Source organism: Syngnathoides biaculeatus, chromosome 17, assembly GCF_019802595.1.
Source record: "Syngnathoides biaculeatus isolate LvHL_M chromosome 17, ASM1980259v1, whole genome shotgun sequence".
Classification (NCBI taxonomy): domain Eukaryota; kingdom Metazoa; phylum Chordata; class Actinopteri; order Syngnathiformes; family Syngnathidae; genus Syngnathoides; species Syngnathoides biaculeatus.
This window is the reverse complement of record NC_084656.1, coordinates 22,642,044-22,663,774: the sequence shown is the minus strand read 5'-3', so window position 1 is coordinate 22,663,774 and position 21,731 is coordinate 22,642,044. Positions and strand designations below refer to the sequence as shown.

Below are 21,731 nucleotides of genomic sequence, written 5' to 3'. Positions count from 1 at the left end.
ATGTTATGCCACTATTATTTAACTAAACGCGGAGTAATAGAAACCCCGTTTTTTTTTTTTCTTGTGTGTATTTTAATATATTATTGTTATTCATTGTTTTGCTCCATTGAAAAATTTTTTGTCAACTTCCGTCTCGCGGCTCCTCTCGCTGTGTGATTGGTCGGCGTAAAAGGAGCTTCGCGGCTCACCATTGGTTGAGGTTGCGCGACGGGCGTGGTCTCCGGGATCGCCCGGTGGTTGTGTCCGGGTAAGATGGCGTTGGAAGAGCAGTGCTCGGCGCCACCTCGATGGCGTTCCATATCGCTAACACACGTCGAATTCGCCGAGGGTGAGTCCAGTCGGCGTTTCCTCCCCGGACGACCCGCGGTCGGCTGACGGCTGAGCGTCTTTTCGTGCGTCGTATTCCGTGAATGGAAACGGCGGTCGCCCATAGCTGCCAAATTGTGCGACACCGTCCAGCGCGGAACGTCAGCGGGGTTGCGAAATTGTGAGCCTTACGCGCACGCGCACTAAGCGACAACCAGTACAATGAAGGCTAAGCGAGTTAGCTTCTGAGACGAGTTTCTACCGGCATTTATCTCCTAATACTTGATTCAACAAGCGCCTCACGTTCCGAGCGACTCGCACGTTTACTAACCCGAGAAAAGTGAACAATGCACGGTTCAAGTTTGATCAATTCAAGCAGGGAGTGTTGCTAACTGGCCTGATACTGTTAGCATGGCTAACCCCAATGAACCGACTAGCTTGTTGTTAAAAAGATCACTCAGTATTTATGAAAGAATAAATAGATAATACAGAACTAATGCGCTGTGATGGTGTTACCCAAATGTATGGAGTGGGTGAATTTCTAATTGAGTCAGTATCCAGCATGTGTTTTATTCTATTCATCTTTTTTTATACAGGTAGTTGATTAAAAGTTATATAGATAGATAGCCCGATATCCCCCCCCCCCCGCCCCCCAAGGCTGGTACTAATTATTACTAGTCAAGGAGGATGATAACCAGTATTTGGATCTGATATTCATTTGGAATAAAATGGAAAAGCATCAATGTCAACATTTGTTGTTTAGTACCTTTCAAGCAGATTTTTATGAATAAACAGCTTTTCAGGTTTGCAACCTTTTAAAGATGTTTTTTAAATTACGATTATTATTATTTTTACCTCTCATATCTAGATGTTCATTTGAAAATCCGAGCAAAATGTACGACACTTCCAGGCTCAGCGTGTCTTCATCGAGTTAAATGAAAACTTGAAGCAAGTAACTCAGTCAACCGTGGATGCCTTTTGGCAGTCAAGTAGCTCCACAAAGTTTTTGACATTGAATAACATTTTGCAAAATTTCAATGCAACTGCAATGTTAGTTTTGAATTAAAAAAAAAAATATATAATATATATATATATATATATATATTTTTTTTTTTTTGAAGTTGAAACCAAACCTGTGGGGTTCACATGGTCATGAGCATTTCTTGTTTAGTTAACAGAAAATGTGAATAAATAAAATAATAGTTCCTTGAAGTTTACACAGTTATCTCTGATCCGGCTGTTGGATTATAAAAAAAGGCAACGTTGTTATGCGTCAAAATGGCAAATATCGTCGCTAATAATTGCCTCATCTGATGATTTGTTGATTCATACTTATGTCACGTCCTATATCATGGACCTAGAAAGTTAATAAATAATAATAATAAAATGCCCACTGAAATCCCTATGGAGTGATTATTTCACATCGTTTTATATATATATATATATATATATATATATATGTATGTGTATGTGTATATGTATGTGTATGTGTATGTATATATATGTGTATGTGTATATGTATGTGTATGTGTATGTATATATATGTGTATGTGTATATATATGTGTATATATATATGTGTATATATATGTGTGTATATATATATATATATATATATATATATATATATATATACATATATATATATGTGTGTGTGTGTGTATATATATATATATAATATATATACATATATATATATATATGTGTGTGTGTGTGATATATATATACATATATGTATGTGTGTGTGTGTAATATATATATATGTATATATATATGTATGTGTGTGTGTGTGTATATATATATAATATATATATATATATATATATATATATATATATGTATGTGTATGTATATATATATGTATGTATTGAGTGCCCACACCCCCAACATGCAAGTCTTGTGGTTGCAGATGACCTGACGGGACACCTGCTGGCCTACGTCAGCCTCCTGCCCATCGCCATCCTGGTGGGCTTCGTTACGCTCATCGTGTTCAAGCGGGAGCTGCACACGGTAGGTGGGAAGCGAACCTGCGCCCGCGTCTTCACTGTGAACCCCCCGCGATTGCTCAGTTGACTTTTCGGGCTTCCCCCTTTTGCTGCGGTTTAAAATCAAATATTGCTTAGCCGCCGAGGAACAATGTTGCAGTGAGTTGTGGAGCTTCCTTAGTGTTGCTTTGCCTCTTATTTGGAGAACTGTCCAAGCCAGTCTTGTCTCAGTTTCCTCAAAGTGATGCTATATGAGAGTCTCCAGTTTCTTGTTGGCAAGAAAGCGACAACAGGCACTTGAAAAAAGTTTAGAAAATTGTTTTAATGGGTTGAAATGCGTTGAAAGTGTGCCTGAGGGGTAAAACTGCAGCTAAAGTTTTTCCACGGGGTGTCTCTGCAGATTTCCTTCTTTGGTGGCCTCACTCTCAACGAGGGCGTCAACTGGATGCTCAAGCACATCCTCCGAGAGCCGCGCCCTTGTGCAGGTACGCAAAACGGCTTACCTTCATCTTTTTGGACAAAATACAACTGACCGTGATGTGCGCGTAGACCAACCCAAACATAAACCGCGCGACTTCCCGAGTGCGAGTCCTTTGTACGTAAAACGGAAAGCCGCGACGCGACTTGAAGGAAAAAGCGCCGACGTCGCAGTTTAAACTTTGTCGTCGTCGTCCTTTGTCCGCAGGGGCTCACTCCAACCTGAGCACGGATTATGGGATGCCGTCCAGTCATTCCCAGCTCATCTGGTTCTTTGTTGTTTACTTCTTTCTTTTCCTTTATTTAAGGTGAGCGTGACGCAAATATGTCCGCGTGGATACAAAAAGTCTTCACACCCTTGTTCAAAACATGAGAACAAGATAAATCATTCCGAAACTACTTAACGTGAACTTTTTGAGAAAATAACGGGGTTGCACAAGTGTGCACACCCTCTTATAACTGGGGATGTGGCTGCGTTCAGAATTAACCAATCTCAATCAAACTCATGTTAAATCCCATTGAGAATGCCTCTCATTGACCCCCACATTATTTTCCTATTTTGTGACTTTTTTTTTTTTTTTTTTTTCCCCTCATCACTTTGGCGAGACCACATCATTGACATGCAGGTGATTGGAATTATCAATAATTCCGAATTGTAGTCCATGTTTGTACAAAATCCTCTGTCTTCTCCGTGAAAGTGAAACAAAATGTCAGGAAGAGACAACTATAATATCTGAACTATGATTTGGATTTTAGATGGCGCCCGGCCGGTGCGTTCTGACTCCCATGTCGTTGGTTAAAAACCTGGAATTTGAACAGGCGTGTGATGACTTTTTATATTGAGTGTATACTCTTGAAGCCAGAAATTTTCATACACTGCGCAAAAAACAGCCATTTTGTTAGTTCGTCTCACTTTCTGAAGTCAAATCAGATAAAACTGTGTGAGGTCAGTCGGGATCACCAACACTAATTTTGTTAAATGCTGCAATATTTAGAATTTTCTTTAGGATATTTTCTCCTTTGAAGTCAAAACGTTTACATACACAAAAAGTAATTTCCCCCGGGAAGCCCAGATGATGTCACTGAGAGGTTGCGAGTTCATTTACGGCACAAATCAGAGGTTCGATCTGATTCGACGAAGTTTTTGCACCAACCGTGTGCGTCAACTGTCCGATTCCATCTTTGCCTGCGTTGCGTCATGCGCATGTCGTTCTGACTCGCCTTCCCAGAATGCATCAGACCAACAACGCTCGGTGCGTAGACCTGCTGTGGCGACACGTCCTGTCCGTCGTCCTGCTGGGCGCGGCTTTAGCCGTCTCGTACAGCAGGTATCGTCCGTTCGGACGGCGGCGGTCTCCGCTCTCGTTGGCTGGCGCTGACCCGTTTGTGGCCTTTCCAAGGGTGCACTTGCTGTACCACACGTGGAGCCAGGTGGTCTACGGCGGCGTGGCGGGAAGCGCCATCGGTATGGTCTGGTTCTACATCACGCAGGAGCTCCTCACCCCGTTGTTCCCCAAAATAGCAGCATGGTGAGACCGCCGCCGTGATCCCATTCTCAGCCTGGCTTGTCACTTTATTAACAATGCAAAAAAAAAAAACAACATTCATTATATTAATGAGCCTCCAGCAAGTGGTTGATCTCACTATTAATAATACTTAACTTTCTTAAAAAAAAAAAAAGCACAGGGCAGAGACGATTTTAACGGCTATGAATCTGTCATTTTCATTCAGTGAATGGTGAAGTATTGCATGAAATTGTCACATTGGAATTTTTCACATTCTAATGCAAATGCGCAAGTAGATATTTGTTGTTTGATACACCGCAAAATATTTAAATATGCTCCACCGAATTCATCATAAAAGGAAAGAAGAGCCCTTAAAAATGTTTTTTTTTTAAATGATTAACTATCTGCTTTTAGAATAATCACATATAATTTGGAATACATTTTGCTCTAAAAAATAAGTCAATTAAAATAATTTCCACATGCGAAAAATTTAAACATACAAAAAGGACTCGTTAAATAAATGATCATTTTGAAGATAAATATTAGAATCAGAAGACTCGGTAAAATGACAATTTTCCATAAATTGTATATTTGAAATAATCACAAATATTTTGAGTTCAAAGAAATAATCAAAAACAAGTTATGCATTTATTAAAAAAATGTGTGTGTGTGTATGTATGTATGTATGTATGTATGTGTATATATATATATATGTGTGTGTGTGTATATGTTGATTAAAAATTCTGAAGAACATAATGCGGCAAACTTGTTGGTCGACACCCACGTCACTCGCCATTGCCGGCCACGCCTTTTAAAGCCATACAGACACATTACTCAGTCACAGAACGTGAGGATGGCATCCTCAAGTGGACAAAAATAATACATGCGTTGCTATTGTTCAATAAAACAAAATACATATTTCTCTGATTGCTCGTTTCCTTGAAAAAAATAGCCAATAGCCCTAATTTTTAAATATTTTAATGTGATTTTTTTTTTTTCCCAAATCAAAGAGATAGATGGACATTTTTTCCTTTTTTATTTATTATTATTATTATTAATTTTTTTTTCCTATTGACGACAGGCCCGTGTCGGAATACTTCCTGGTGCGCGACACCAGCCTGATTCCCAACATCTTGTGGTTCGAGTACACGGTGACGCGCTCGGAGGCCAGGTAAGGCCGACCGCCGCCGCCGCCGCCGCCATCGCGGCGCGGCCATCTTTCACTGGGACCTCTTAACGTTTGCGCCTTGTTCCCATTTTTTCAGAAACAGACAACGAAAGCTGGGAACAAAGCTCCAGTGAGCCCCTCGCGCGCATTTTACAGGGGGGGAAAAAAAAAAAAACAAAAACACAACACTGGCAGACTTTTTGGACTCGGCTCACCGGGTAGAACATTTTTTTTTTTTTTATAAAGAGGGAGGGGTCGGCGGTGAGCTCGTACAAACGCCCTTGCTTGTCGACACGTCCGCTCGCGTAAACTCAAACTCTCGTCCTTGCACGGCTCCTCCATGCATGCGGCGCTGTGCAAGAGGCCAAACAATTTCGACGACAGATGTAATATTTCAAGCAAACGCACGCCGACGGGCAACCCCCCCGGACAAATTGTCATACCAGTCTCACTGCAGCATGTTTGTTTTTTTTTTTTTTATTTTTTTTCTACTCCATATTTTGACAGAGGCCGGAATTTTGATGAACGTCAGACATTTGTGCTGTTTTGGGTGGGTGGGGGGGGGGGCAACAAATTAATAATGAGCTACTTAAACAGTTAATAACCATCCTTACGCTTTTCGGCAGTTGTCTCAGTCCTGCTGTATTGCACGATGGCAGGGGGGGGGGGGGGCGTTTACGACACAATTTACGATGGAATTTCCTTCGGACGGTGGTGATGTGAGCCAAAGTAACGTTGTGATCATAGTTGTCTGAAAAAAACGCGATGCACAGTGACACCCGTTTATCGCAGGGTTAGAATTTCTAAATTGGTGAGCAGCCGCCATCTTTTTAATTTTATAGTTTTTACTTTAAACGTATTTAAACTCATTAAAAAAAAACACTTCCGACCTTTAAACTAATGAAAACACACATTTTAAAGAATTGCATAAGAACCTGCTGCAGCTGCACTCGTCACCTTCCGTATCTGAGAGATTATTGTATGACATCGTTTTGAGGAAAGGAAAGGACTCTCACAGTTCACCGAATAAGAGGTCAGGAGTGCTTGCTTCAAGCGGTTTTCACTCCCAATTCAAGTTTACTGTCAAATTAAAAAAACGACACAATTAAACAAAAATGTAATTTTGTCGAACGTAAGCCTCTTAGCTCAAGTATAAAACAATCCGAAATGCCATAGACAGGCTAACGGTAAGTAGCGTAAGTGTTGATTGTAAACCTTCAAGCTAATTTCACTTCCGTGGAGCACCAACGCATACAAACAACAACACCCACGAGCATATCGTCTATTTTCCTTTGGAGCGACTAATAATTTTGCATATTCTGCAGTCGACCTCAGTGCTGCAATGCTGTGCGGCGCAACGCGGAACCGCACCTAAGGCCAAATTTGGACGTTGCGGGGGAGTGTGTTGAAACTGCCAAGTTGGTATTGCAAATCTTTTTTCACTTGCCTTACGGGGATAAATCATTTTTTTTAAAAAATGTGTAAACTGACCGCAGGCTCGTATTTGAGAGGTTCAACGCAGCCTTTTTTTTTTTTTAGTCTTTGTTTTCGGGGATTGCTTCTGACGCTAGCAGGTCGAATGCCTGCTCTGTGGGGTTTAAGTCGGGGGTGGGGGGGGTCAGTTGTTGTCTGAAAGCGGCGAGATTGTCCTAAACGTGGGACCCCGCTGCGGTCGCCGTCTTTTACTACTCATCACCTGGGGGCAATTTTAAGAAATCTTTCATATCATCATACTTTCTGGACTTTGGCAGTCACAGAAATAATAATTTTTGCACACACTTTTCAATATATCGGCTGACATTTGTTGACTTGTTACTTTTTAATACAAGGAACGAAATGCGCGTGTATGACTGTGATTTTCAATATCACGGAAAATGTTTTTTTTTTTTTTTGTTTCAGTGGTTCGATTCAAAAAGGGACACTCGTATATTATATAAAGACACACTTTTAAAAAAAATTTTGGTTATCGCTTGCAACTAACAAAAGTGAAACATTTTCTAACGAAAGTAATTCAAATGTAAGAAATGTTCAAAATGTTTTTTTGTTTTTTTTTTTCATATGGAAATTGTCCTGGAAAGTATTTCCCATGTGTTTTATGAATGTCAAAAGTTTCAATTTTGAAACTGCCAAAATTATAAAAAAAAATGAAATCATGTCTGATTGGTTGCGATGCACCTGAATTGCAAATGATATGATTCATAATCAGCATCTTTCACTTCCTTTCTTTGAGAAATATGGCAGATGAATTTATTTCCTTTCCACTTCCTGGAACTTTGTCCCATTTGCTCTTCTTGAAGGTTTTTTTTTTTTTTTTTTTTTTTTTTGGTGTATAAATTCACGTTTACAGAAAAGCAGGTCATTTGTGGACCAAGATTTTTTTTTTTTTTTTTTTTTTTAATTTTTTGTGACTCATTCACACGGTAGCAGCCCGGGAAAAGAAATTGGGCACTTTTTTTTTTTTTTGGTAATATTTCCAAGACAACATTCCTATCTTTTGAACGAGCGGGCTTGCATCATGACTGCCGAAGTACGTTTCCTTGTTTTTTTTTTTTTGGTCATCATTTTTGCAGAAGGGGGGGGGATAAAAACAAATTTCCAAAAAGTACATCAAGGTGGTGGTGGCACGTGATGTGAAATTTCACCAATGAATCAAAAAGGGAAGTTGAATTTTGTTTTCCTTTGTGTTGTCTACGACGAGCTGAATAAATGTTTATTTACAAAAGCGATGTTGCATTCAAATGAGCTGACTCGCCTTTTCGAACTTGACGTTGGGGTGCAGGTTCTGGTTATGACGTCATAATCAGGACTTTACAGCACCTTCATTGCGCCAATTTTTTTTTCTTCTGTCGTGAAGCTGAAGCTCGCTGTTAATTCCAATTTTAGTGTGGAACATTAAAAAAAAAAAATGTCTCACCACTGGAAAAATTGTAACTGAAGACACTTTTAAGTCAAGGTGTCGGAGTATAAAAATGATGACTTCTGCGTGTGCACGTTTACATACAGAATTAAAAAAAAAATGAATTTGGAGGAAACAAATCAGTATCGTTTTTGTTTCATTTCAAAATAAAAAAGAAGTTGCATCTGCACAAGAAATACTCTCAAGCTGAGATTAATATTTTAACAAAGTTTTTTTTAATTTTTGGAAAAAAACAAGTGTTCTGTCAGATGACTCGCATGACGCGTCGAACCCCGCCGCTAGGGGGCGTCCTTGGATTCTTTCCAAATGGAAGTTGAAGATGAAAAAATGGCTCTTTTTCTCCCCCCCAAAAAAACTGACAATAAAGCTGTTTTATTTCTGGGAAAAAAAAATCAGGTTTCAGAGAAAGTGAAAGAGAATTATTAAATATTTCCCCGACAAGGGTTAATTTTTCGAGCAAAAAAAAAACCCAGCCTTTTTTCAAAATGTCCATGCGAGTTATTATTTACAATAAATGTTGAGATAATTAACTCTTTCGATAATCCCCAAGAATGATTTGAAGGACGGACGAAATTCACATGTTTCCAGTTGATGACAAAATATGATTCAAAATGTTTGCGTGCAAGGATGTGGAGACCCAAAAGAACTGCGCCGGTCAAACTCGCATGACGTGCCTAACTCAGCCGCTAGGGGGCGTACTTTGATTATTTCCAAGTGGAAGTTAGTGCAAGTGCAGCTCGAATGCAGTCAAGTAACTACGGTGGCTTGTAGGTGCCAAATGAAAGCAAAAGACGAAACAAAAGCACTTTAACGTTTCACATTGTTTTGAACTTACAAGCCACCGTACATAATGAACTAAACAAAAAGATGTAAAAAAAAATATCGGAAATGATAATGATACTCTCAAACGTGGTTTGATTTTCTCATTTCTTCCTGTTTATCTTTTAAATATTGGAAATGTTTTAAACCAAACATTTGTCTTAATGTAGAAGTTTTCTTTAAAAAAAAAAAAAACCCTCACACGTCCATCTTCACGTGACATTGGCTCAACAATCAGCAGTTTGTTAATTTTTTTTTACATTTTTAAAACCCTTCAAGCACTACCTTAAAAAGGCCACTAGAGGGCTGTCACTACCCCCTCTTCCTGAACAATCATCAAAGGGTGAGTTTTCCCAAAAATTAATTTAATTTTCTACTCGCATGCGCAACGCACCCACAATATCTGAAAATCTGTGATCTAGAAAGACAAATGAATAAAATCAAATACATACTTTACCCCTTCCATACATTTTAAACGCACTATAAGCCTCATAACATAATTTGCCTATAACAGTTTGTAAGATTTTTGAAAAATCAACCAACTCAGGGAATCTAGTTGCCTTGTACACAAAAATCGTTTTTGCAGTTTATTTGTTTTAATGCTGTCATGACAATCAGGCTAACATGAAACCTTACGACTGACTTCAACGTATTGAAATATTTCAGCAACATATTCCGTAGCCATGCCACGAAAGAGGGAGATGATCAAAAATATAATTTTATTGTACTTCAGCCGATCGATTATGCAGCAATTATCGTTCCCTTTCCGCCGAGTGCGATGGCCCTTGTTCTCCCGCGGCGTCCATTTTGTGTTTTTTTGCCCTTTTATCCGAAAAGGTCGCACACGGGATCGGCCGGATACTTTTTTTTTTTTTTTTTTTTTTTTTTTGCCCGGTGCCGGAATTGTTTGTCGCCGGACCACCGACCTCCTCCCGTGATCGTATTCATGGAATTTCAAAACAAGACGAAGGAGGAGAAGCTTCCGCCTCATCCATTTTGCATCGGGCTCGGGATTATCGCCCTCCCGGCGCCGCCAAAGAATTTAAACGCCCTAATAAATATAAATGCCCTCCTGATGAACGGCAACAATTTCCAAATGTACAAAACGGCGGAAGATGCGAATTCGTTTGTGGCGTCCCCCGCGGCGGCGCCGGACAAAATCCGTTCCCACGTGCTCGCGACGTTTTGTCACCGGGAAGTCCGAGCCGAGCCGCCATTTTTCCAAGTTTTAGCGTTAAAAAAGGAATCGGAATCGTGTTATTTAAGGATGCCGCTGCGAAACCCAAAAGAATCTTTTCCCCTCCGTCAACTCCACCAAAATGTTTTAACGAGCGTATTTTTAGATTTAATCCCACCGGCTCCGGTTCGACCTCCGACGAGAGGGAAAGAAAGCGGCGCAACGCAAATCCCGGCTGAGGTATTAACGAGCTATGTGAGAACATTTTTCCGGAGATATTCCTAAAGTCTGAGATTAGAACTTTCTATCGAGTTTTCGCGGCGTAATGAGGCGCCGAAAGGTGGATTGCCCCAAAAAAAGACTCCAGTCGTCCAGTTGGTTTTGTTTTTAAACAATACAAATAGTACTATAATATACGACACAAAATAACTAAACAGGATGTAAAGAATTCCAATTTTTTTAGGGCCACATTTTCGCTTCAATTCAATGGACATTGTGCTGCCCCTTGCGTGCGTGAAGTGGCCACCTGGGGGCAGTCGAACGCATTCAGATGTGCACGGTCAGCTGCAGCGACAGTTCTTGTTTTTTCCGCAGAGGACGTGGAAACACCCATCCATCCATTTTCTTACCTGCTTATCCTCACAAGGGTCACGGGGAGCGCCGCAGCCTATCCCGGCTGTCGACGGGCAGGGTAAGGCGGGGTCCACCCTGAACTGGTCGCCACCCAATCGCGGGGCACATAGAGAAAATTAGCTGCACTCACAAGCTCCAGAAAATTAGTTTTAGTGACCCCACCCCAAATGGATATTTATATATATATTCTAATTTTCCATTGAGTTTTGAACTTGAGAATTACACACGGAAAACTTTTCTTTGTCATTGTTATGTCATTATCATTAATAAATGCAAATTAAGAGTTGTTTATATATGCGTATGAGCTCGCGCCATTGAAATATCCATCCATCCATTTTCTTAGCCGCTTATCCTCACGAGGGTCGCGGGGAGTGGCGGAGCCCATCCCAGCTGTCAAGGGGCAGGAGGCGGGGGACACCCAGAGCCGGTCGCCAGCCAATCGCAGGGCACATAGAGACAAACAGTCGCAATCACACCTACGGGCAGTTTAGTGTCTCCAATCAATGTTGGATGTTTTTGAGATGTGGGAGGAAAACGGAGTGCCCACCCGGAGAAAAGCCACACGGGCACGGGAGAACACGCAAACGCCACGCAGGTGGGTCCGGGATCGAACCCGGGACCTCAGAACGCTTTCCAGCTGCTTCACCGCGCCACCCGCGTGGAAACAGACAACATTCATTTTGATTTCTCCACCGTGCAAAATTAATCACGACACTACGGCCAAGCATTAATTGTCATTAATGTACGGCTGTAGCGTTTTATTTTGCAATTCATTTCCATATGGAAGAGATGATTTGCGGTTAATCACGGGACGGATGAAAGTGTTTTTTTCCTCAAGGCACGGCAGTGCAACCGTGACAAGAACGAAAGCAATTTAGCCGTCCTGCTAAAGGAGGAGCAGAAAGAAGAAGAAGAAATGCGGTCCAACATGCCCTCGCGGTCGGTGGCGCCAAACGGCGAAGCAGACCCGCTGGCAGATGGCGCACTTTGGCGCCCCGGGAGGAGGCCCGCTGGCGGCCGCCCCGCCCGCGTTACACAAGTAACCCCGCTACCCTCGTTTCCGACACGCGCGCGCCGGCCAAATTTCAAGCGCCGCACGGTGATCCGTCCAGTCGGACGCGAGCGCAATATTTCTTGGACCACTGACGATCATAGAGCAGACTGTTCTGTTCTGTTCATCCTTTTGTCCCGTGTCTATATGTTTGTGCTCAGCTTTTATCGTTGTCGGAAGGTTTCCAACGTCGGCGCTAATTTCCATTAGCCCTACGATAGCATTTTTTTTTTTTTTGCACGATATGCTTGCATTTATGTTTTATGCATCAGTGGAGGATTCAGAAACCGCCTCTTGTTGCATTTTTACTTCCAGGCTCTTCCATAGTTAAAAGGGAAACGCCGTCTATTTTATATATATATATATATATTTTTTTTTTTTATTTGTAGCATAAACACACGGCGAACAGAGTGACAGCACTTCCGGTATCACCATACATCCCATAATGCAACAGAACAGAAAAGAAACGCGCCCTTACAGCTTATTGGTGTGATTGACTCACGTGACCCCACCCCCCCACGACATAACTAGTTTCGAAATAAAATCCGTAAATAAAACAAACACGTCCACTCAAAAGCTTATAATAAACAGACACCCCCCATTTTTTTTTTAAAATGATGATGACTACTTTCTGACAGCGACTGGCACTTTTCATTGTGATTTGAGTTATTTAGCTAAGTAGCCAGTAGGTAGCGCTCCTGCGCCGCTTCCTGTGAATTGAAGCCTGAGGAAGAGGCGCCTCTGCGCATGCGCAGTTGATTCGCGCGTCATCGCCAGACAAGCTCGCTAATTGTGTGTTCCTCACCGTTCACAGGTAACCATAACTAAAAGCTGTAAATATTTCTATAAAATACTAAAACGATTGTTGATTGAACTGTTGGCCATATGCTCAACATTTTGTGCGGTCGTGAAGTGATTTAGACGAGTAGTTTCATCTCAAGCACGTTTGACAGATCTCGTTAGCGCGAGACGTGCCCCTCGTGGCTCTTTAGCGACGTTCGAAATCAATCAGAAATTTGAAATGCTCTCCTGCTGTAAAAAACGTCTCGGGTGCTTGAAGACCTCCCGTGAAGCTTTCAACTCATTTAGCTCAGCTTCAAGAACAAGAAAATTACTTTTAGCGACCACACCCCAATTTTTATTTTTTATTTTTTCAAAATTTCCAGTGGTTATTGAACTTGAGAATTTTAGAAATATTCCGCATGCAAAACTTTTATTTGTCGTTATTGGGAATAAATGGAAACGAAGGGTTGTTCTCCATATGTATGAGCTACAACCAGTGAAATCCATCCATCAATTTTCTTTGCCGCTTATCCTCACGAGGGTCGCGGGGAGCGCCGGAGCCTATCCCGGCTGCCAACGGGCAGGAGGCGGGATACGCCCCGAACTGGTCGCCAGCCAATCGCAGGGCACATCGGGACAAACAGCCGCACTCACAATCACACCTACGGGCAATTTGGAGTGTCCAGTTCATGTTTTTGCGACGCGGGAGGAAACCGGAGTGGCCCACCCGGAGAAAAGCCACGCAGGCACGGGGGACAACATGCAAACTCCACACGGGCGGGTTCGGGTTTGAACCCGGGACCTCAGAACTGTGAGGCCAATGAAGTACCGTTCCGCCCCCGTTGAAATACAGTATAATTAAAAAAAAAACAACAAAACAATAAATAATGAGATTTGACTTTTGTGAATCGAGCTCCCTCATTGCGCCAATTTTAACGAATCAAGTTGTGCTCGACTCTCACACTTGAAAGCGTTTTCTTATTACGACGTGTTTGTGACGCAGAAACCTTCGCAACCTTCCCGGCGCCTCGAATTGCCAAACGGCAAAACCGCTTGGATGGCGGCGACCCTTTCGACACCAGCTGCTTCTGATTTTTCACAACCCTGGAAATGAAATAAATATTCATGGCGCGCACGCGGGTGTCAGGCCGCAGCCGGCGTCACTCACTTTTACGCACGCGACCCGTCCAGTTCGCCTGTTACACGTTGACACCTCTGTGGCCTTTTTTGTTTTTTTTTTTAATTTCTTTTCCCGCGTCGTAGGGAAAGCAAAAGTCTTGCTCGGAAAATCTTTTTCCGTGTTGTGGTAACTTCACTTACAAGTACCACATAGTACTTTTTTTTTTTTTAAATACGCCATCACTTGGTGCATATTTTCATTTTGTGTTGCAAGACCATTTTTAATGTTTTTTTTTTTTTTACTGTATGGATTCACGTTCTCTTCAAAATGTGATGTTTGACCCAAAAAAAAAAAAATATATCACCCAAGAGTCACCGATGGTGTAGCGGTACACACGGCTGACTTTGGCGCGGCCCGCGTGGGATCGAATCCCGCTCTGCGACTGACTTGTGACCAGTTCAGGGTGTGGTCCGCCTTTCGCCCGATGCTGGCTGGGTTAGGCTCCGGCACTCCGTGACCTTTGTGAGGATAAGCGGCTTGGATAATAGATGGATGAAACACTGCCGGGATTTAATTACAAACGACGCACAGTGTAGTTGTTCATCTGTCGGTGCCAGCGACGTATCGTGACAAGCAGAACGATTACTAGTAGTAGTGAAAAAAGTATTAATGTACACAATTGTTCTGTTATTGCACCCAAGTCTGTCCACCAGCGTATACAAATTGAATTGTTTTGGGGGGGGGCGGGGGGGGGTCCTTTCATCCCTTCTCCTCCTCGGGCCCAAGTCATCCGCAGCAGCCAATCAGCTGACAGCGTTAGCGCTAACAGGCGCCGCAAATTGAATTCGGCAGCTTGATTTTTGGGTTCTATCGTGTCGACAAGCGGCCGCTCAACTATTAGTCCCAGCTTTGGTCCGGAGGCGCCGGCCCGTTTGACGCTTTCAATTAACCCACTCGACGGCTCGACGTGTTCCTGGATTGTGGATGCGCTTTGTTTTGTTTGATTACCCATCAAGCCCCCGTCGACCGAAGGGGGGAAAAAAAAAATATATATATATATATTTTCACATTTACGGCCAGGCGTACTTTATGTCGTCACGTTACGAAAATGAAGTCCTAACGAGAAAAGCGGAGGGACGAGGAAGCCCGAGAAATAATCGGCGCCGAATGGAATGAACGCATCACAACAGGCGTGCCGGGACGCGACTCGGAAAGTTTACGCGCGTTAGCGTGCTAGCATCTGAGTTGAGTAGCGCCGTCAACGTTTAATGTTGGAAACAAGAAAAGGTCAACATTGGGGGGGGGGGGGGGTTTGCATCGAGGTCAACGTTAACGATGTCGTTAGGGGTGGGGCTAGCCAATATTTTACAATCCAGAATTTTAGCCTTTAGCCCGTTGATGAATCGGATGAAAATGAATTTTGTGGATCAGCTGGAAAGCTTTGGCCTCACAGTTCTGAGGTCCCGGGTTGGATCCCGGACCCGCCTGCGTGGCGTTTGCGTGTTCTCCCCCCGTGCCTGCGTGGCTTTTCTCCGGGTGGGCCACTCCGGTTTCCTCCCACATCCCAAAAACATGCAGCATGAATTGGACACTCTAAATTGCCCCGAGGTGTGATTGGTTGTCTGTCTCGATGCGCCCTGCGATTGGCTGGCGTCCAGTTCCCGGCTCCTGCCCGTTGACAGCCGGGATAGGCTCCTTCACTCTCTGCGACCCTTGTGAGGATAAGCGGCTAAGAAAATGGATGGAAGGATGAAGACAATAAGCGATAGCCTGACGTCTATCTGTGACTTTGCGTGTTCACGGCATTAAAAGGCGGGGCCTGGTTCAGCCTGGCGGGTGACGTGGGCGTCGGCTAACGGGATCGCCCAAACGCTTTTTTTGCGTCAATCTGGCGAAATGAAAAGAAAGACACGAGAAGAAGAAAGAAAGCGCGAGAGAGAGAGAGAGAGCGCAGTCGTTTCCAGGCAGGATTCCTCCACATGGCTGTAAAAAAAAAAAAAAAACCCAAACAAACAAACAAACAAACAAAAACCACTCTTATTGTTGCAAACTTCTGTTCTTGTAGTTTTCTTTCCTCCATAATTTATTGTAACCTGAAAGGAAAAATAATTTCTACAAAAAAATATTCAAATAATGCCATATATTATTCGTCGTCACATCTTCCCGTCTACCGTGTGAAGATTAAATCTGGCTAAAGTGTGGCAGCGATCACTCGTTTCCATAGCAACTGTAATACTGTGACTAAATCTATCTGCCGTAACCCCTTGGTTATGATATCATTTAATATATGTAGAATCTCAGCAAACTGTTAAGTGGGCACGTTAGATACATTTTTTTACTCGGAACTGAAAACGCAGCAGAAAGAGTACAAGTCCTTTCTTCTTTTCTTTTGTTTTTTTTTTTTTCTGTTTGACAAAAAATAAAACTTAAAACGTGTTTGTCGTATCTTCACGGGGTGGGGTGGGGGGGTGTCCTCGTCGTTGCAAAGAAAAACAAAAAAAACTAAATATGTCCTCGTGTTGACAGCCATTCCATTTTTCAAGTGAATCAGTGTTGTTTAAGTGATTCTGCATTTTTTTAATTTTTTTTTTTACATTTATTTTTTTTTTTTTTTTGGTTTGATGCACGTTGTTCCTGCTCAGGAATAAAGGGAACAGTGGTTGGTATGATTATATGGATATATATCTCTATCATTGTAATTTTATTTTATTTTTTTCATTTCAATCCTGCGTCTCTTCCGTTATCGTTTTTTTTTTTTTTTTTTGTCCGTGTGGCACCTGAGCGCGCGCACACACACATTCATCAGCGTGTGTGTGTTTGTGTGTTAGTGGGTTTTGTGCGTCCTTGTGAGTGCGCGTGAGATTTCGTGAGTTTTGCGCTCGCTCGCAAAACAGTCGAGGACGTTCCGTCACGTCGGGAAATTTCCGCGTCAACCTAAAATGCACTTTGACCTTTGACAGGTGAACTTGATTTGACTCAGGGCGCAGGCCGACTCGGCACCTGCTTGGCGGCGCGTGACCACTGGGGGGCCCCAAAGAGCCACTGGCGGGCAACTATGTACCAGTAATATTTTGAATTATTAGGGGTTTTTTTTGGGGGGGGGGGGGGGGGGGGGGGGGGGGTAGTATTGAACAAGAATAGAATAAATTGAAAATTAAATGTTTGGTATTTATATTTTCTTCACTAAAGTTTGGATAAGAATAAATCATTCAACTTTATTAGTTTCTTTTTTTTTTTTTTTTAAACAATTTGTACTTCTTGCTTATTGTAGCTTTCATATAATATATATTATATAGATATATTATTGAAATATTTTCTTGACATTTTCTGCATTTGATCAATTTTTGGGAATTTTTCTTTTTTTATTTTGACAGATCGTATGTCCAATCACGGTCAATTTCATATTTTCCCACGAATAAATAAGATTGGTCCGTCCCCCGCATCATCTTTTATTTTTGGTCACTTTTAACCGTTTTAAATGTTTGAAAATGTCTTTCAAACTAATCAACTGTGTGTGAATTGTCGTAAAAAGTTTGCCTCTTCCTCCTCTGGACTTTGCGGGAGGTGTGCGGCGTTTTGTCGCCTCAAGATTTGGATGTTTTACACATAATTATGTCTAAATTTTTTGACAATAACGGGTGACATTTATTAGCTAGGTTTGAGTAAGCCTGTTTTGTTGAAATGGTGCAGAAGGAGCCGGTCAGCCCCGAAGGTCAAAGCAGATTGCTTATTTTTTCACTTGTTAATAACGAGGCTCAGGTGTTGTTTTCTATCTTTTACGCTGCTCAGTCAGCTCATTTTTTTTTTTTCCATTATTATTATTTTTTTATACCATACTGCTCGTGGCTCGTTGAGGATGATTGAAGTCGTTTGCTTTTGCTTTGAAGCATCTCAAGCTGCTTTTAGTCAAACAAATTCATCGCGTAGGGGCTAATAGTGCATTTTAGGTTATTGTTGAAACGTCCCCCCCGAGCCAAAGGGCCCAAACTTTTGGGGAGCGGCGCATCGGCAGTCCTGGCTGGTGGGGTGGCGGTTCAGCGGGGCGGGGGCGCGGCCAGCAGGCCTCCGAAGAGCGCGCAGAGCAGCAGGGCGGCAGCCGAGGGCCGCCGCGCGGCGGCGCCGTTGCAGTCCTTGCCCGCCTCGCAGCGCGCCTGTTGGCACAGCACCCCCTTGAACTCGGGGGCGCAGGCGCACTTCTGGTTCTGGTGGCACGTCCCGCCGTTCTGGCACAGAAGCATCTCGTCGTCGCAAACGTTGGCTGCGGGGGACACAACGGAAGACGGACGTTACGGAGTTTGAAGATGACAGCGGGGATTTTCATTTTCGGCCCATTTTGGTGCGGATCGTCCGCCGGACGCGCTCGGCCCCCCCCCCCCCCCCAAGTCCAAAGCGACTGGAAGAAACCGCAAACTTTGTTGGAAGTCACGGCCGTGTTGCTACCATTTACCGGAGGCGGAGCTGCCGGAACGACGATGACCGGTAGAAGGAAGGCGGCCGCAAACGGGTGTCATGGTCCTGCTTTGCCAGATCGTTGCCATCCACGCCTCATTCCCGCACTTCCTTATTCCTGATCCTGAACCTCGGTGTGCCGACCTCCGCCTGTCCTCCGACCAACCGCGTAAGCTTGACGCTGTTGGTACCGCTGCTCTCTCTGACCGACTCTCCGGTTTACGACCTTGGAACGAATAAAGATCTTCCTTGAACCGCCTCCCTGTCTACCGAGTCGTGCATTTGGGTCCACGCTAGAGTTCTGGTTCTGAAAACGGGGAGAAAAAGACGCCGGATGTGGATTGGAGGCGGGGGGGGGGGGGGGGGGGTTTAAAGCGCCCTAAATAAATGTTTGAATTAGGTGATAAGTTCCCTTCGAGAACTTCCCCCGGCGCTTTTGCACTCGTACATTGTCATCGCTGTCCCGTGAAAATGATCTGCGTCGCTTTTTTGAGCGCTACGTGTGCGTAGGAAGCGCGACTTTGGCCTAACTGAAACTCCTCAAGTCACGTCAACATAGTTGCTTGGAATAAACCTTCCACAGGATACTGACCATGTATGACTTTTATATGACTGAAGCTCCTCAGCTCAGCGGCACCAAGATGCCACAAAAGGGACTAAACGAAGCTCCTCATCTCACTTCCACTTCGATTGTTGGCAACAAGGCGCCGCGAGTGTGCGAAATGAAGGGCGGGCGGCGGGAGCGCTCCCCCCCCCCCCCCCCGACTCAACGGGGGGCGATTCTCCGTAACGGGGTTAAGGCGCGACAGCGCCATCAATTTCGCCGGCAGCCGACGCGGCTAACGAGCGACATGATCTATTCCCCTCGGGGCCGGACAAAGCGCACGCGTCGCCGGATCTTTTGATTTTGCGCCGGGCCCGAAAGGACGCGGCAGCTGACATTTTGCACACATAAAAGCCAAAATATCACTTCATCATGCAGACTTTGTTTGCGCGCGCACACGCTTCACATTTCTGCCGGACAGAGAGGCTCAAATCACTCGCACTCGAGGAGATGATTTAGGCAGATATACTTCGGATGTACCAGCTACTGCCGTATTTGTCTCAATGATATCAATGGAAACTTTGGTTTTATTGTTATTGAAAATATTTTTTCCGGTGTCCGCCTAACCCTAACCCTAGTTTTGAAAAAGAAAGAACGGCTTCCCATGAAAGTCGAGTTTTAGATCGTACGCTACTAGCTAAGTTCTACCACGTTCGGCCAAGTTATGATGAAAGCAAGTGTTAATCATAAACTTATCTCCAAATACATTTTTGGGAACCAATGGCTACCTAATAGGGAATTTAAATGGAGGGGAAAAAGGGTTAAAAACCTCAAGAAAAAAGTTATTTCTTAAATTTGTCAGGCAAGATTGCCCAAGTAGGTCACGTCAAATAGATGTTGTTTTTGCAAAATGGAAAAATTAAACAAAAATATTATTGCTTTGAAACAACTATGTTGAGCTGAGTGGAGGCGCTTCATTCGGTCAGGCCTTTCCTCGTGCCGCCATCTTGAGGCCTCAAGAGGAGACGCTAAAGTCCTTCAGAGGGGACGTCAGTCATTTGCAGTTTTTTTTTTGTTCATCTTTTTGTTTGTTTCTGATTAAATCTTGGTATTTTTGATGAAGAAACGTAGTTTTAAAATGGAAGCCACGATTGGCCTCGTGTGTTTTGGGGCACTCACGGTAGCATCCTTGTTTCCAGTGGTGGCCCGGCAGGCACTCGTCGCACTTGGGCCCCGCGGCGCCGTCTTTGCACTGGCAGAAGCCCGTCCCGTTGCAGCGGTCGTGGAGGGAACCCATCTGGTTGCAGTTGCACTCTTGACGGCCGGAAAGAGGGAACAAACGGGAAGGTTTTTGCGTTAACGCGCCGCCTTGATTTGTATTCCCGACAGGCCGACTTGGGGGCAAGCGCGTGCGCCCTTTTCGGCCAAAGTCCTCCGTCGTCTGTATCTCGACGAGCGACCTGGACCCCGTGTTAGCGTCCAAGACGTGGATTGTCCTCAGGTGCCCGATTGCAACTGCGAGACCAAGAAAGACGAGGGGGAGAAGGTCCCCATCGAAACGTCGGTCGCAAAGATTGTGATTATTGTCTACTCTGCTTGTATGCCTCGCTGCAGCGTGTGCGTGTTAGTAGCAGCTGCCTGAATGCAGCCGTTTACATTCACCGTGACACCCGTGCTAATTTGTGTTAGCACGTCTATGGCATTCTCTCGTCAGGCTGGGATGAATCTATAGGGATCGTTTGAACATTTTTGTTTTGACGGTAAACTTCGGATTCCTGGCTTGAAGCAGGCACTCGTTGCCTCTTATTTGGAGAACTGAGCTGGAGGAAACGGCGCTAAGGAATGCAGTACGCTGGTACCTTGAGAGCCAGCTTGCGGGTTTTTTGGAGATGCACGCGCTAGTTTTGGATTTGTCTATGCCGCCATTGAACTTATTTGTTTGTCGGATTGTGAACAAGTCTTTAAAAATTAAAAGAGGCTTCAAGATGTTTGAACTTTACCGCCAAACTAAAGTTGAAATCAAGACAATTACATGTTTGAGACAGTCATATAACTTTGCCTTTATACTAACACAAGGCAAAACGCCATAGATGGGCTAACCAATGTCTTTGGTGCGCGACTTTAATAATCCTAAAAACATTGGATATTGGAGTACAAACAGTGCAGCAACACATGCTGACAGGCAATATAGCAATACATAAAGGCCTATATTCTTTTTGTGGAAAAGAATGACTACTACTGCGTCCTACTGAGAAGCGACGCGTGTGTATCCTTGAGTCTGACTTATACTGCTCCCGGTGGCCATTGTGCGCGCACCAGAAGTAGCAACGCAATGTGCATTGAATTGAAGCAAAAAGTAAATGCTGTTTGCGCCAGGCGCGACGCTGGCCCCGCGACTGTGGGGAAAATAAACGCCCCGTACGACCATCTGTCAAAGTGATCGTTCATTTTTGGGAAATCCTCCCTCGCGTATCCTCATCAGTTGTCGGATCATTTTGATGACATATGTTCCACGTATTCATTGAAGTCGACCGACGTCAGCCGGATAATTTGGCATTTTTCATCACGAGGCGCTTTATTGACTGTGAAATGAATTGTTTAAAGGCGTAGCGTTAGGGTGGGGGGGGGTCCAGATTACGCAACGTGACAGCAAAGCGGCGTGTTCGTGGGTCATCGCGGGCGGCCCGGCTCGCTTGCGGACTTTGGGCGGCTTTGTTGCAAACGGGGTCTCATAAGTGCTGACGGAGGCAACGAACTTGTGACACGAAAGTCTTTCTACATGCGAGATTTCCACGGCCA

The 21,731-nt window shown here is 43.8% G+C and overlaps 2 protein-coding genes and 1 long non-coding RNA gene across 4 annotated transcripts in view; 2 read left to right on the top strand and 1 right to left on the bottom strand.

Annotated features, from left to right (window-relative positions):
- The first annotated feature begins 210 nt into the window (after positions 1–210).
- On the top strand, positions 211–8,450 carry dolpp1 (dolichyldiphosphatase 1). The gene is made up of 8 exons (XM_061800756.1): positions 211–328; positions 2,214–2,314; positions 2,690–2,774; positions 2,975–3,074; positions 3,996–4,094; positions 4,167–4,295; positions 5,353–5,442; positions 5,537–8,450. Exons 1-8 carry the CDS (start codon positions 253–255, stop codon positions 5,571–5,573), a joined length of 717 nt encoding a protein of 238 aa, XP_061656740.1. The 5' UTR covers positions 211–252; the 3' UTR covers positions 5,574–8,450.
- Positions 8,451–12,742: 4,292 nt separating this feature from the next.
- The window catches only part of LOC133490946 (uncharacterized), an 81,877-nt gene continuing 72,888 nt past the window's right edge, over positions 12,743–21,731 (top strand). The window contains exons 1-2 of the long non-coding RNA XR_009792317.1: positions 12,743–12,850; positions 16,900–17,002. This is a non-coding gene — a long non-coding RNA (uncharacterized LOC133490946). The remainder of the gene's footprint in view (positions 12,851–16,899; positions 17,003–21,731) is intronic.
- Positions 17,033–21,731, bottom strand: part of ntng2b (netrin g2b) — a 61,624-nt gene continuing 56,925 nt past the window's right edge. For both annotated transcript variants that reach the window (XM_061801681.1, XM_061801680.1), the window contains 2 exons: positions 20,112–20,246; positions 17,033–18,197 (listed from right to left, as the gene is read on the bottom strand). In XM_061801681.1, the coding sequence (XP_061657665.1) occupies positions 17,974–18,197; positions 20,112–20,246 (359 nt within the window). In that variant the 3' untranslated portion in view covers positions 17,033–17,973. The remainder of the gene's footprint in view (positions 18,198–20,111; positions 20,247–21,731) is intronic.